General features: G+C 37.8%; 2 protein-coding genes across 2 annotated transcripts; both read right to left on the bottom strand.

Annotated features, from left to right (window-relative positions):
* Positions 1–685: 685 nt before the first annotated feature.
* LOC110146650 (olfactory receptor 1L1) lies at positions 686–1,760 on the bottom strand. The gene has a single exon (XM_020907577.2). The coding sequence runs from the start codon at positions 1,616–1,618 to the stop codon at positions 686–688; it is 933 nt and encodes a 310-aa protein (XP_020763236.2). The 5' UTR covers positions 1,619–1,760.
* An 8,711-nt stretch (positions 1,761–10,471) lies between these two features.
* Positions 10,472–11,404, bottom strand: LOC110146649 (olfactory receptor 1L1-like). The gene has a single exon (XM_020907576.2). The coding sequence runs from the start codon at positions 11,402–11,404 to the stop codon at positions 10,472–10,474; it is 933 nt and encodes a 310-aa protein (XP_020763235.2).
* Between the last annotated feature and the right edge of the window lie 3,487 nt (positions 11,405–14,891).

Here is a 14,891-nt window from a genome sequence, read left to right as displayed (position 1 = left end):
ACCCAGGGATCAAACACGCGTCTCTTATGTCTCCTGCATTGGCAGGTGGGTTCTTTACCACTAACTTGACCTGGGAAGCCCCATGAATAATGATACTCAGGAGTTTGAAGTGATTAAACTCAAGTCCAGGAGGGATATTGGCAAGGTTAGAGTTCAGTGAGGGGCTTCCCAGGTGGTGCAGTGAGTGGTAAAGAATCTTCCAGTCAATGCAGGAGATGGGGGTTCAACCCCTGGGTTTAGAAGATCCCCTGGAGCAGGAAATGACAACCTGCTCCAGTATTCTTGGCTGGAAAATTCCATGGACAGAGGAGTCTGGCAGGCTACAGTCCATGGAGTCTCAAAGAGTTGGAAATGACAGAGTGACTGAGCACAGGATTAAGTGAGAAAGATTCTCCTTCTGAAAGGAGAATGAACGTTTGATTGAGATTTAGATCCAGGCACAGAGAACAAGATTTAGGTAGTCTTTGTCCCAGTCAGATAATATTAGAGGCCACTGGGAAGGAGGCATCATATTCAGGAGTAGCTTCAACATACTAGCTTCAACACATGTGACGAGCACTCTTTTTATCAGGAATGAACCACCATTGAAAATTCTGAAATCTTTCAGAATCTAATCACAGACATATTAAAAACCTGCAGTCAGGAGCAAGAGATTTGTACGATTCTACTAAGACCTCAGCTCCTCTTATTGACCTTTCACTCTGTGCATGAGTTTTATCAAGCCCTGCTTCATGTCTTTGTTTCGTAGGCTATAGATAAATGGGTTTAGCATTGGAGTCAATATGGTGTAGACAATTGTTGCTATTCTATCTCTGACTGTATAGTTGGAGAGGGGCTTGAAATAGACACAGCTGATGCTTCCATAAAACAGGGTCACCACTGTGAGGTGAGACCCACATGTAGAAAATGCTTTGCATTTCCCAGCAGCTGAAGGGATCTTCAGAACAGTAATGAAGATTCGCAAATAAGAGATGATGATGCATGAAAAGGGGGTCATTATGATGGCTAATCCTTCTGTCATGACTGTGATTTCCTTGACAAAATGGGAGGAACAGGACAATTTTAGCACTGACTGGTCATCACAGAAAAAGTGGTGAATGACATTGGAGGCACAGAAGATGAGTTGGTTGGTCAGGAGAATATGCAAGAGAGAGTGGAGGTGTGGAATGCAGAAGGAGAGGACCAGGAGCAAGACACAGCGTCTGTGGTTCATGATGGTGATGTAGTGGAGGGGGTTGCAGATGGCCACATAGCGGTCAATGGCCATGGCTGCCAGCAGATAACTGTCTGTATTTCCAAAAGCAATAAAGAAGTACATCTGAGTCAAACACTCACCATAAGAGATGGCCTTTGTCTCTGATAAGAAGTTTGCTAGCATCTTGGGGATGATGACAGTCACATAGCAAATGTCAACAAATGAGAGGACACTCAGGAAAAAGTACATGGGTGTCTGGAGGTGAGTGTCTGAGCGGATGGTCAGGATGATGAGCAGGTTTCCTATCACTGTGATGAGGTAGATGGGGAGAAACATGGCAAAGAGTGGCTTCTGATCTTCAGGTCGAGAGGAGAGTCCCAGGAGGATGAATTCGATAGGCTGTGTTACGTTAGTTCTTCCCATGGTCTTGGGTTCACCTAAAGAGGAGTCATCATTATGAAAGATTCTTCCAATATAGGATAAATTCTAAGAATTTTTCTATTTGTTCTTCTTATCAGCAATTAGAACAACTAAGAATATTACCATTACCTAGACTGTAGCTTCTTTCTATTAATGCTGAGAATTCACAAATCAATATATACTTTAACTTCCTCTCAGTTTTCCACTTAAAGCAAAATAATACAGAAATGGGAAAGAGAAGAGAGACAGGGAGAGGGAATGAGAATGGAAAAATTGTTTTCTGTTTGAGAATTTTCAGGGGCTAATTCATGGAAGGGTGGTGGGTAGTTTGCTCTCCTGTTTAATTGCCAGCTGACAGAATGATGATTTTCTTTAATTCAGATGTTTCTCTCTGCATCAATTATTCTGGATGCTGAAAATCATCTGAAAAGACATCAAAATAGGAGATCACCCAATAATTATTCCATGTTCTTCACTTTTTGGTGAAACCTTATTGGAGTGAAACAATAAGCAAGAAGACATAAAAGATAGGCAGACAGAGATCTTCATAGGACAGTAAAAAACATTTCTTTTTAATGATAATATTAATCCCATCCTTAGTGCCCAATCCCTGGATCTAAAATAGTATATGCTTGTTTGTGTTGGTGCAATTCTTTTCCAGTCTCTTGTCTTAGTTATATGCCTCCCAGAAAATCTATGCAGGAAAGACACCGGATCTTAGACAGGATTTCAACCCTCATGAATCTAAAACGTGTCTTTTTTGCCTCCTCTGGGTCCCCCGCATGCTAAGGGCACTGTAGGCACTCATAGATGTCACCCTCTCTCAAGGGAGCATCCTTTGAGACTTTCAAGAGTCCCTGAAGTTCAGATGGAGGAGACACTAGAGAACAAGGCAACAACTATTGAAGTTTTGGAGTTTCTTCCCCAAGGAGGTCACGGAGTGTCAATGCTTTCATTCTCTCCTGGAAATCGTCCTCTTGACTCAGCTCCTTCAGGCCAAAAAGAACACCCATGCAAGGTTGGCAGAGACCACAGTGAGTGGCTCTCGCAAACTTCCTGAGTAGCATCCTTAGTATCATTCTGTACTGTTCACACCAAAAGACAATATATAAGGTGGGAGGGCATTTTTTCAGAGTCCACATGGCTTTAGACTAAAAAGACTTGAACATCTGATGCCATCAGTCATTTTCCTATCTCCCAGGCTTAGAAGAAGTCCCTGGTTGGGTAATGAACTTCAGAACATAAAAATTCATAAGGTGAAGACTTTAGATGCCAGAATTTACTCTTTACTCTTCCATTCCCAGGTCTACTTGTAAAATACTGATGTATGACCCTGGGTTTTTCAGCTAGGAAAACCACCCAGTGAGTATATCTCATGCTTTATGGAATCTTGAGTTCCATGTTCCATTTGGGGCATCTCACTTTGTGTGCACTGCAGAATTCCCAAGGTAGGACCCAAATTACACCTTCTCCCAGTACAACCATCACCCAGGAATATCCTATTCTTCATGACTCATTGCCCTCTTACCCATTTATACTATCATGCCTTTGTTCATTTACCTTCGTCTACTATGCCTAACCTGGGAGGCTTAAAATTGGCCTCTTCCAGGACACTTTGCTTGGTGATCTACCATTGTACTGGGCTTGTCTTCTGTTCTCTTTTAACACTTGGGACCTCCATTCTAAGTAATAACTCAGTCTCTTTGTCTGACAGCTTGTTGTTGTTGTTTAGTTGATAAGTTGTATCTGACTCTTTTGCAACCCCATGGCCTATAGCCTGCCAGACTCTTCTGCCCATGGGATTTCCCAGGCAGGGATACTGGTGTGGGTTGCCATTTCCTTTTCCAGGGGATCTTCCCGACCCAGGGATCGAACCTGTGTCTCCTGCATTGGCAGGAGGATTCTTTACCACTGAGCCACCTGGGAAGTCCCCGACAGCTTATACATTAATTTAAAAAGTCACAAATTAGGGAATTCCCTGGTGGCCCGATGGGTATGACTTGGTGCTTTCAATGCTGTGGCCCAGGTTCAATCACTGGTCAGGCGAACTAAGATCCCACAAGTCTCAGCTTGTGGCACAGCTGAAAAAAAGAGAAATGTCACAAATTAATAAGTTAGCGAGTACTTTCTCTGTGCTATCCACTCCCCTAACTGAAGCAAATGCAGTATCTCATTTAATTATTACATCATTTTTATAAGATAGGTAGCCTTATTTTCTTTACTTTAAAGATGAGGAGTCTGAACTCAGAGAGGTGCAGTATATCGCCCAATGTAACACAACTAGGAAGTGACTGTATCAATTTTTAAACTTTTTCATGAATTTATTTCACTCATACTTGACGCCATGCTCTTAACTGGCCGCTCTACTGCTTTTTCATGATGCTAGCAAAAACGGTTTGCTGAAAAACAATTCTCAAATAAATCATATTGCAAAAAATATGAGCTATTTCTTATTAAGGTTTAGAAAGCACATTATAAGTTTAAGCTATATCCCACTAGACTGAATATTCCTTGAGATCAGTAATTATGCCTGTTAACATCTGATTGCTTCAATCAATTAATTCATAAATATTTCTTGAAGGTTGACCATATGTCAGGAATTGTACTAGGTGCTAGAGATACATTGGAATATAAAACAGAGGCAGTTTCTACCAACTTTTGTGTCACCCAATTCCTTTGTCCAAGATAGCAGTTCCTCAATAAGCAATCACAATATTTCCTCATTTTTTTGTGTGTGGTAATTTGAAATAAAATATAGAAAAGTACAAATGGGAAAATAATCCATGTTCCCATCACCCAAAAGGATTGACTACAGTAACATTTTGTCCTATTTTCTTTCAGTCTTTCAAAAAATTCATTTGTTCACAAATTTTTATAGATATTTATAAAGTGCTTATTATGGGAGCTGTTTCATTTGCTTTCTAAGAACTGACTCATTTTTATCCTATTAATAACCCTATTAGATACATATTATCTTTTACATTAAAAAAATTTAAAGCAATTTATTGAGGTATGAGTATTTATTTATTTATTGGCTGCACTGAATCTTCATCGCTGCATGCGGGCTTTCTCCAATTGCGGTGAATGCGGACTTCTCTTTGTTGGGACCAGCCCAACAATTAATCGAGGGAACAGTGCCGCAGAAGTGAAAAGAAAAAGAAGACTCAGAAATAAAGTGGGTTTGTAGTAGAGTCTGAAGTCAGGCAGATTGATTCCTCCAGCTCCATTCGGGCATACACACCAAGGAAACCAGATCTGAAAGAGACACGTGCACCCCAATGTTCATCGCAGCACTGTTTATAATAGCCAGGACATGGAAGCAACCCAGATGCCCATCAGCAGATGAATGGATGAGGAAGCTGTGGTACATATACACCATGGAATATTACTCAGCCATTAAAAAGAATTCATTTGAATCAGTTCTAATGAGATGGATGAAACTGGAGCCCATTATACAGAGCGAAGTAAGCCAGAAAGAAATAAAGTGGGGATCAGGGGGCTGTTGCCATTTGCAGGCAAAAGCCCAGATCCTAATCCTTGCATGCCTTTTATTGTTAATATCTACTTCCTTATCTGTGCTCTAGAGATGTCTGTTCTTTACAATCTCAGATTGGGGGTAAAGATATACAATGCACAGGCCTCAATGTCAAACCTTCAGGCCTTTAATGACTCTGTTTAGCCCCTCGGCTAGTGACGCCCTTTCTCAGCAACTCTCTCAAGGCTCTGGTTATGGAAACAGTCACGAATGTTTTCCATCAGTCACATTAGTACTTCAACATCTTGTTTTCAAGATATCTTTCCACCAACTTTTTACTGCTCCCAGCCCTTCACCTGGGGGTGATGAGAAAGTCATTCTTATTTTTCAAAGAAGCCCTGTTAATTATAGTACAGGTCCGTGCATAGCATATTCCCTACACTCTTCCTTGCAGTGCACAGGCTTCTCATTGTGGTGGCTTCCCTTGTTGACAGAGCACAGGCTGTCGATGCTTGGGCTTCAGTAGTTGCGGCACAAGGGCTTAGCTCCTCAGCGTGTAGAATCTTTCTGGATCAAGGATCAAACCTGTTTCCCTTGCATTGGTAGGCAGATTCTTATCACAGTACTGCCAGGGACATCTGAGGTATGATTAACATGTAAAAGCTTTACACATTTAGTGTATCTAGTTCAATGACTTTGGGGTTAAGTGTACACCTGTGAAACCATCAACACCAAGGCCATAAACATGTTTATTACTTCCCAAAGTTTCCTCCCACACCATCTATGATGATGATGGTGATGGTGATGATGGGGATGAACACTTAACATAAGATCCACCTACCTCCTTAGAAAATTTTAAGCATGCAATAGAGTACTGTTAGCTATAGGCACTATGCTATACAGTGGATATCCAGAACATTTATCCTTTGACATTTACCTATCAGCATCTCCCTTTTTCAACCCCTGGAACCTCTATTCTACTCTCTGCTTCTCTGAGTTTGGCTGTTTTAGAGTCTACCTACCTAAGTGAGATCATGCAAATGTTTTTTTCTGTGTCTGGCTAGTTACGCTCAACATAATGTCCTCCTGCATTCACGTGGTCACAAATGACAAGATGTTGAGGCTGAATAATATTCCACTATATGTATATACTGCATTTTACTTATCTATTTATATGTCAATGGACATTTCAGTTGTTTCCATATCTTAGCTATTATAAATAATGCTGCATGGAACATGGGCACGCAGCAGGTATCTCTTTAAGATCTTGATTTCAATTCCTTTAGATAAACCAAGAAGGGGATTGCTATATCACATGGTGGTTCTAATTTTTTGAGGAATTTCCATACAGGTTTTCATTATAGTGCTTGTACCTAGCTGCTTAGCAATGTCTGACTCTTTTTTTTTTTTAATTAAAAAGTTTTTTTTTCTTTCTTGTTTATTTTTTAAAAATTTATTTATTATTATTTTTTTTAACTGAAGGATAATTGCACTGCAGAATTTTGTTGTTTCTGTCAAACATTATGACCCTTTGGACTGTAATCTGCCAGGCTCCTCAATCCATGGAATTCTTCAGATGAGAATACTAGAGTGGGTTGCCATGCCCACTCTTCCCAACCCAGGAGTTGGACCTGAGACTCCTATGTCTCTTGCATTGCAGGCAGATTCTTTACCCACTTACTTTTCTTCCAACAGTGTACAAGGGTTTCCTTTTTTTCTTCTTCTTCTTCTTTTTTTTTTTTTAAAGTGATAACCATTCTAAGAGGTGTGTGATGATAACTTATCATGGTTTTGATTTTCATTTCCCTAATAGTGATGCTGGTCATCTTTTCATGTACCTCTTGGACATTTGTATGTCTTCTTTGGAGAAAAAGTCTATTCAGTTGTGCTTTGCCCAATTTTTAATTGAGTTACTTATTTTTCTGCAAAGTTGTATGAGTTCTTTATATATTTTGGATATTAACCCCTTCATCAGATGTATGGTTTGTAAATATTTTTCATGTTATGTAGCTTGCCTTTTCATTTTGTTGATGGTTTCCTTTGCTGTGTAAAAACCTTTTAGTTTTGAGACACAGTCCTGCTTAATTATTTTTGCTTTTGTTGTCTACACTTTTGATGTCATACTAAAAAAAATTATTGTTAAGACCAATGTCAAGGAATTTTCTCTGTGTTTTCTTCTAGAAGTTTTACAGTTCCAGGATTTACAGTTAAGTTTTTATGCCATTCTGAGTTGATTTTTGTACATAAGATTAGGGTACAAATTCATTCTTTTGCATGTGGCTCTTCATGAGGAGTCCAAAGTGAAGAATTCATTCAATTCCAGCTCTGCCCAGAACTGTAAGGAACATTTTCATTCATTCATTCAGTAAATATTTCCTGAAGGTCTGCTATGTACCAGGGACTTTAGTAAGTTCTAGAAATACAGCAGTAAATAAAATAAAGCACATGTACTCACAGAGTTTGAATTTTAGTGAGGAAAGACAGATATTAAACAAATAAAAATATAATACACCCCAAAGTCACATGGGGCATTGTAAAAAAAAGTACAACAAGTGAACATAGTGTGACAGGGGAGGTAGTCTTTCAGAAAAGCACAGTCAGGGAGGAGCTCTCTGAAAGAGGAATATTTGAGCAGAGATCCGAATGAAGTGAAAGAGCAGAGTCTCTCAAGCTCACACAATCAGAACATCTGTTTTAATGGAATAACACAAATAACTACAATAAATATATGCACATTTTTATTGTTTTATGTAGGTATATTTTTGTGATGTTACTTAATATGTATAAATTTAAAACAAGCTTTACTCTTAATTCTTATATTGCTTATAAACTCCAGCTCTCCAAACAACAGAAAATAGATTTTTACAAATTAAATGTCATGTAAACTATACTAACAATTTAAACTGAAAATAAAGTAATTGATGAATAATGTTACATTGATGAGATGAATTACCTTTATTGGTATTATACAATGTGAATCCAGTTCTTTATTTAATCTTTTTTCATATTGGAATTTCAACCATGCTAATGAAGATCAGGTCTATTTACATAAGGAGATAGTAAAAATGCTGTTAATAAAATTAAGAATTTAGTTTTTGGTGCAGAAAAATTAAAACATTATACTAAATCAAAACTCTGCTAGTTAACAATTCATAAATGCCAATTTTAATGAGTTGTTTCTAGACAGCTTCATATATCTGTTTTGTTTCTTTGAAGATATTATTAGCATGGTAAAGAATCTGCCTGCCAATGCAGGAGGAATGCAAGAGATGGGGGTTCAACCCCTGGGTTGGGAAGATCCCTTGGAGTAGGAAATGGCAACCCACTCCAGTGTTCTTGCCTGGAAGATTCCATGAACAGAGCAACTTAGTGGTCTATAGTCTATGGGGCCAAAAAGACTCAGACTGATCACACTTGGATTAGCATTGGGATCTGGAAAAGACCCTGACACTGGGAAAAATTGTAGGCAGGAGGAGAAGGGGTGACAGAGGATGAGGTGATTGGATGGCAGCATTGACTCAATGGGCATGAGTCTGAGCAAACTCAGGGAGATAGTGAAGGACAGGGAAGCCTGGCATGCTGCAATTCCATGAGGTCACAAAGAGTCAGACACAACTTCAGAATTGATCAACAGCATGTTGAAATATGCAGTAGAGTGTAGCCAGATAGGTAAATAAATCTAGCCACTAATATAACAATAATAGCTATTAACATTTTTGAGTGCTCTATACCAGAGAGAGTCATGAGAATATGACAAATATTTATTATTCTTATCTTAATATCCTACAACTTCTGTATGACCTTTGCCAATGGTTATGATGATGTCTTGGAGGAAGACATGATGTCATTTACAACATAAAAAAGCATGCAATGTGACCACCTGGCCATCACCATGAACTTTTAGGAAGGAAGTCTGTGTCAGTGTCCAAATCTGCATGAAAGATATCTTTTTTTTCCATTTAATTTATTAGTTGGAGGCTAATTAATTTATAATATTGTAGTGGTTTTTGCCATACATTGACATGAATCAGCCATGGATTTACATATATTCCCCATCCCGATCCCCCCTCCCACCTCCCTCTCTACCTGATCCCTCTGGGTCTTCCCAGTGCACCAGGCCTGAGCACTTGTCTCATGCATCCAGCCTGGGCTGGTGATCTGTTTCACCCTAGATAATATACATGTTTCAATGCTGATCTCTTGAAACATCCCACTCTCACCTTCTCCCACAGAGTCCAAAAGTCTGTTCTGCACATCTGTGTCTCTTTTTCTATTTTGCATATAGGGTTATTATTATCATCTTTCTAATTCCATATATATATGTTAGTATACTGTGCTGGTCTTTATCTATGAAAGATATCTCATGGAAGAAAAATCTGGGCATGATGATCTGGTCTGAAATCAGTCACATATAAAAAGCCTAAGTGGCTAAGTAGCTATTTAAAACTTTAAAAAATATATGTATTAAAAATATGTATGAATAAAAATTCAAATAGTGGTGAAGACTAAAGAGTGATAACCAAATTTTTCTCTTGTTCTGGAACCTCCAGAGGCAGGTGACCAAATAGCAATTTCTAGGGTGAGCATCCAGAGAATAGACAGTCTGTGCACTACAATCATTCACATCTACTCAACCATGTATCTAAAAATGCATACAGTTCTGTTCCTTAAGTTTTTTCAATTCACAATATATATATTGAACATCGTTGTATATCAGTAAATGGAAAACTTAAACTTTATATTGGAGCATCACTCCATGATGAGATTCTGTGTTCACTGTTGTATCCTAGCACCTAGAACACTGCTTGAACATAGTAAGCACCTACAATTATTTCTTGGATGAATGAATATAGGTTCACTCATTTTAACAGCTTCTTTTCTTTTTATAGCATTCAACTGTATGTTTATATAATAAGAAACAAGTAGATAGACATTTAGCTATTATTGTTTGGCTTCCACAAGTACAATTGTAGGCTAAAATTTTAGATGGCATTTCCAGTCAAAGGGTGTACTTTATATATATTGACAAATTTCATTTCGAAGACCTTGTGTCAATTTTTCATCATAAACAATGTATGTATTCATTAATTTCCCTACCTCAGTATAGTTCAAAATACTATTAAGCTATCACATACTTTGATGTTTTCCTATATAATAATCTAAAGAGTCAGACATGACTTAGCAACAAAACAACAGCAATGATGGATATCACTGGGTTCAATGTAGGAAATGTCAGGGGAAACATTATATTCAGTTAATATTTTCCCATCATTCATGAAGCACCTTTACTAATATTTCTCAGTTGATCACAAACACCAAGAACTTGCAATCAGGCAATAGTGAATCTGCAGAATTGCCTAAGACTTAGCATAAAACCCATGTCATTGTGACTTTATCCTATCTATCAGTTTCCCAAAGCCCTGTTTCAAATCTTTGTTTCTCAGACTGTAGATGAAAGGGTTCAACATGGAAGTTAACATAGTGTAGATGACTGTTGCTATCCGATCCTTGATGGTGTAGCTGTTCAGCGGTTGGAGATAGACATAGCTGATGCTCCCATAAAACAGGCTCACCACGGTGAGGTGGGAGCCACAGGTAGAGAAGGCCTTATACTTCCCAGCAGTTGAAGGGATCTTCAGAACAGTGGTGAGAATCCTCAGATAAGAGATAATGATGCACATAAAGGGGGCCATCACCACAGACAGTCCTTCTGTCTTTATCACTATCTCATTGACATATGTAGATGAGCAGGACAACTTCAGCATTGCCTTGAGTTCACAGAAGAAATGATGGATAATGTTGGAAGCACAGAAGGTGAGTTGATTCAGCAAGTGGACATGGAGGAGTGAGTGAAGAAATGGGATGGTGAGGGAGATTATCAGTAGAAGGACACAACATTTATAGCTCATGATGGTGATGTAATGAAAGGGTTTGCATATGGCCACATAGCGGTCAATGGCCATGGCCCCTAGGACATAACTATCTACATTACCAAAGGAGAGGCAGAAGTATGTTTGGGTCATGCACTCACTATAGAGGATGGTCTTTGCCTCTGATAAGAAGTTTATCAGCATTTTTGGAATAATAACTGTTGTGTAGCAAATATCAACAAAGGACAGGCTTTTCAGAAAGAAGTACATGGGGGTCTGTAAGTGAATATTTGAATAGATGGCCAGGATAATGATAAGGTTTCCCATCAGAGTGACCAGGTAGATAGTAACAAAGAGGACAAATAGAGGCTTCTGGTCCTCAGGCCTAGAGGAGAGCCCCAGTAGGATAAATTCAGAAGGACTTGATATGTTGTCCCATCTCATGGTTTTGATTTTGCTAAAGAGAAGTAAAATACAAATTAATAGACTCTCCTTTCATCTGAAGCATGCATTTTCCTAGTACATTTAAGCTTTATTCTCACTGAGATATGGTAAGTACAATATTTATCTGTGATGTTTCTTTCCTCCAATAATGTGGAGAATTCAGGGTGAGATATATTTTTCTACCTCCTTTTTAGTTTCTGAGCTACTTAGAGATGTTGGGAAAATACGTTATAAGAGGGGTAGTAAGACCAGAGAGAAATGGACGGAGATAGAGAATTCCTTTTTTAACATCTGCGTTCTTCATTAATCATATTTTTTAGAGCAGTTTTAGGTTTATAACAAAATTGAGAGGGAGATACAGAGATTTCCCATATATTCCCTACTCCAACACATCCATTGCCTTGTGTGTTATCAACATCACTCACTAGAGTGAAACATTTTTTAACAAGGATGAATCTACATGGACATACCATTATCATCCAAAGCCCATAGTTTACCTTAGAGTTCACTCTTTTTAAAAAAAGTTATTTTTTAATGGAAGAATAATTGCTTTTCAGAATTTTGTTGGTTTCTGCCAAACATGGTTCACTGTAGTAGGGCTTGGACAGAGTTTGGGGCACAGGAAAAAGTCTTTGTTTAGAAGTTTTAGTGAATAAATTTGTCTGGGTAATTACTTGTCCATTTTTGAATCATCTGTACTTTGCATTTGTGTGATTCCCCCATCACTCATCCTGGACTTTGGACGCTGAATTCTGATATTATCATACAAGCTTTTTGTTCCCGTTACTGTTGTAAATATATCCTTCCTGTCTTAGTAAGTTATTATTTGAGAAGAGAAGATGGAAACAAAGACAGATCCAGCATGACATGGACGGAGAACTTCCTTATTTTATATATTTTACTGTATGCTAGGCCTGCACCTTGTGGATTCTAACATTGTTGTCTGTATATGTGCAAATGTATTTATTTTTAAGTGTGAATTTGTCCCCATAACTATATCAACCATAGACGCAGATGCCCAGGACTTACCTGATCATTAAGAAACACTTCTTGAATCTGAGTGATTCCTTTCCGGGTAACTGCAGGGCTCTTCCCATCTGATGAACTATAGTGACATGCTCTGTGCCTTTGTCCTGTGCCCTGTCCTCAAGTCCCTAGAGTTCAATTTGGAAAACAAGTAAAAGGCAGTCAATTTTCTCAATTACATTTGAGAAAGTAAGGTATTCCTCTAAGGAACCAAGCAAATATCTCATGCCTTCTTCTCCAAGTAGCCCTGTCTATCCCCATGTTTCTGAAAATCCTTGGCATGCCTGTACTTTTCTGGAAAAGGAAACAATCAACAACATGCAAGGCAATTTATGGAATGAGAGAAAGCATTTTCAGCCATATCTAATAAGGAATTAGTATCCAAAAAATATAAGAAACTCACAGAACCTAGTAGTAAAATTCCCAAATAACCCAGTTTTTAAATTGGCAAGAGATTTGAATAGATATTTCTCCAAAGAAGACATCCAAATAGACAACAAGTAGAAGTGCACCACTTCAATAATCATCAATGAAATGCAGGTAACAAGCACAATGAAATATCATCTCACACTTATTAGAATGGCTACTATCAAAATGACCAAATGACAGCAAGTATTGGTGAGGATGTGGAGAGAAAGGAACACTAGAACACTTCTGGTAGGAATGTAAATTGATATAGTCTTTATGAAAAACAGTATGCAAGTCCCTTAAAAATTTTTAAATAGAACTATCATTCCAAGCATCTTTTCTGACCACAATGCAGTATGATTAGATGTCAATTACAGGAGAAAAACTATTAAAAATCCCAACATATGGAGGCTGAACAACACACTCCTGAATAACCAACAAATCATAGAAGAAATAAAAAAAGAAATCAAAATGTGCATAGAAACAAATGAAAATGAAACACAACAACCCCAAACCTATGGGACACGGTAAAAGCAGTAGTAAGGGGAAGGTTCATAGCAATACAGGCTTACCTCAAGAAATAAGAAAAAAGTCAAATAAATAACCTAACTCTACACCTAAAGCAACTTGAAAAGGAAGAAATTATGAACCCCAGGGTTAGTAGAAGGAAAGAAATCTCAAAATTAGGGCAAAAATAAATGCAAAAGAAACAAAAGAGACCATAGCAAAAATCAACAAAACCAGAAACTGGTTCTTTGAGAAGATAAATAAAATTGACAAACCATTAGCCAGACTCATCAAGAAACAAAGGGAGAAAAATCAACAAAATTAGAAACGAAAATGGAGAGATCACAACAGACAACACAGAAATACAAAAGATCATAAGAGACTATTATCAGCAACTATATGCAAATAAAATGGACAACTTGAAAGAAATGGACAAATTCTTAGAAAAGTACAACTTTCCAAAACTGAACCAGGAAGAAATAGAAAATCTTAACAGACCCATCACAAGCACAGAAATTGAAACTAATCAGAAATCTTCCAACAAACAAAAGCCCAGTACCAGACGGCTTCACAGCTGAATTCTACCAAAAATGTAGAGAAGAACTAACCTATTCTACCCAAACTCTTACAGAAAATTGCACAGGAAGGTAAACTTCCAAACTCATTCTATGAGGCCACCATCACCCTAATTCCAAAACCTGACAAAGTTGCCACAAAAAAAGAAAACTACAGGCCAATATCACTGATGAACATAGATGCAAAAATCCTTAGCAAAATTCTAGCAAACAGAATCCAACAACATATTAAAAAGATCATACACCATGACCAAATGGGCTTTATCCCAGGGATGCAAGGATTCTTCAATATCCGCAAATCAATCAATGTAATACACCACATTAACAGATTGAAAGATAAAAACCATATGATTATCTCAATAGATTCAGAGAAAGCCTTTGACAAAATTCAACATCCATTTATGATAAAAACCCTCCAGAAAGCAGGAATAGCAAGAACATACCTCAACATAATAAAAGCTATATATGACAAACCCTCAGCAAATATTATCCTCGATGGTGAAAAATTGAAAGCATTTCCATTAAAGTCAGGAACAAGACAAGGGTGCCCACTCTCACAGCTACTATTCAACATAGTTTGGGAAGTGTTGGCCACAGCTATCAGAGCATAAAAAGAAATAAATGGAATCCAGCTTGGAAAAAAAGAAGTAAAACTCTCACTGTTTGCAGATGACATAATTCTGTACATAGCAAACCCTAAAGACTCTACCAGAAAATTACTAGAGCTAATCAATGAATACAGTAATGTTGCAGGATATAAAATTAACACACAGAAATCCCTTGCATTCCTATATGCTAACAATGAGAAAACAGAAAGAGAAATTAAGGAAACAATACCATTCACCATTGCAACAAAAAGAATAAAATACTTAGGAGTATATCTACCTAAAGAAACGAAAGACCTATATATAGAAAACTATAAAACACTGATGAAAGAAATCAAAGAGGACACAAGTAGATGGAGAAATATA

Source organism: Odocoileus virginianus, chromosome 2, assembly GCF_023699985.2.
Source record: "Odocoileus virginianus isolate 20LAN1187 ecotype Illinois chromosome 2, Ovbor_1.2, whole genome shotgun sequence".
Classification (NCBI taxonomy): domain Eukaryota; kingdom Metazoa; phylum Chordata; class Mammalia; order Artiodactyla; family Cervidae; genus Odocoileus; species Odocoileus virginianus.
The sequence above is the reverse complement of the archived record's forward strand: the minus strand, read 5'-3'. Positions and strand labels throughout refer to the sequence as shown.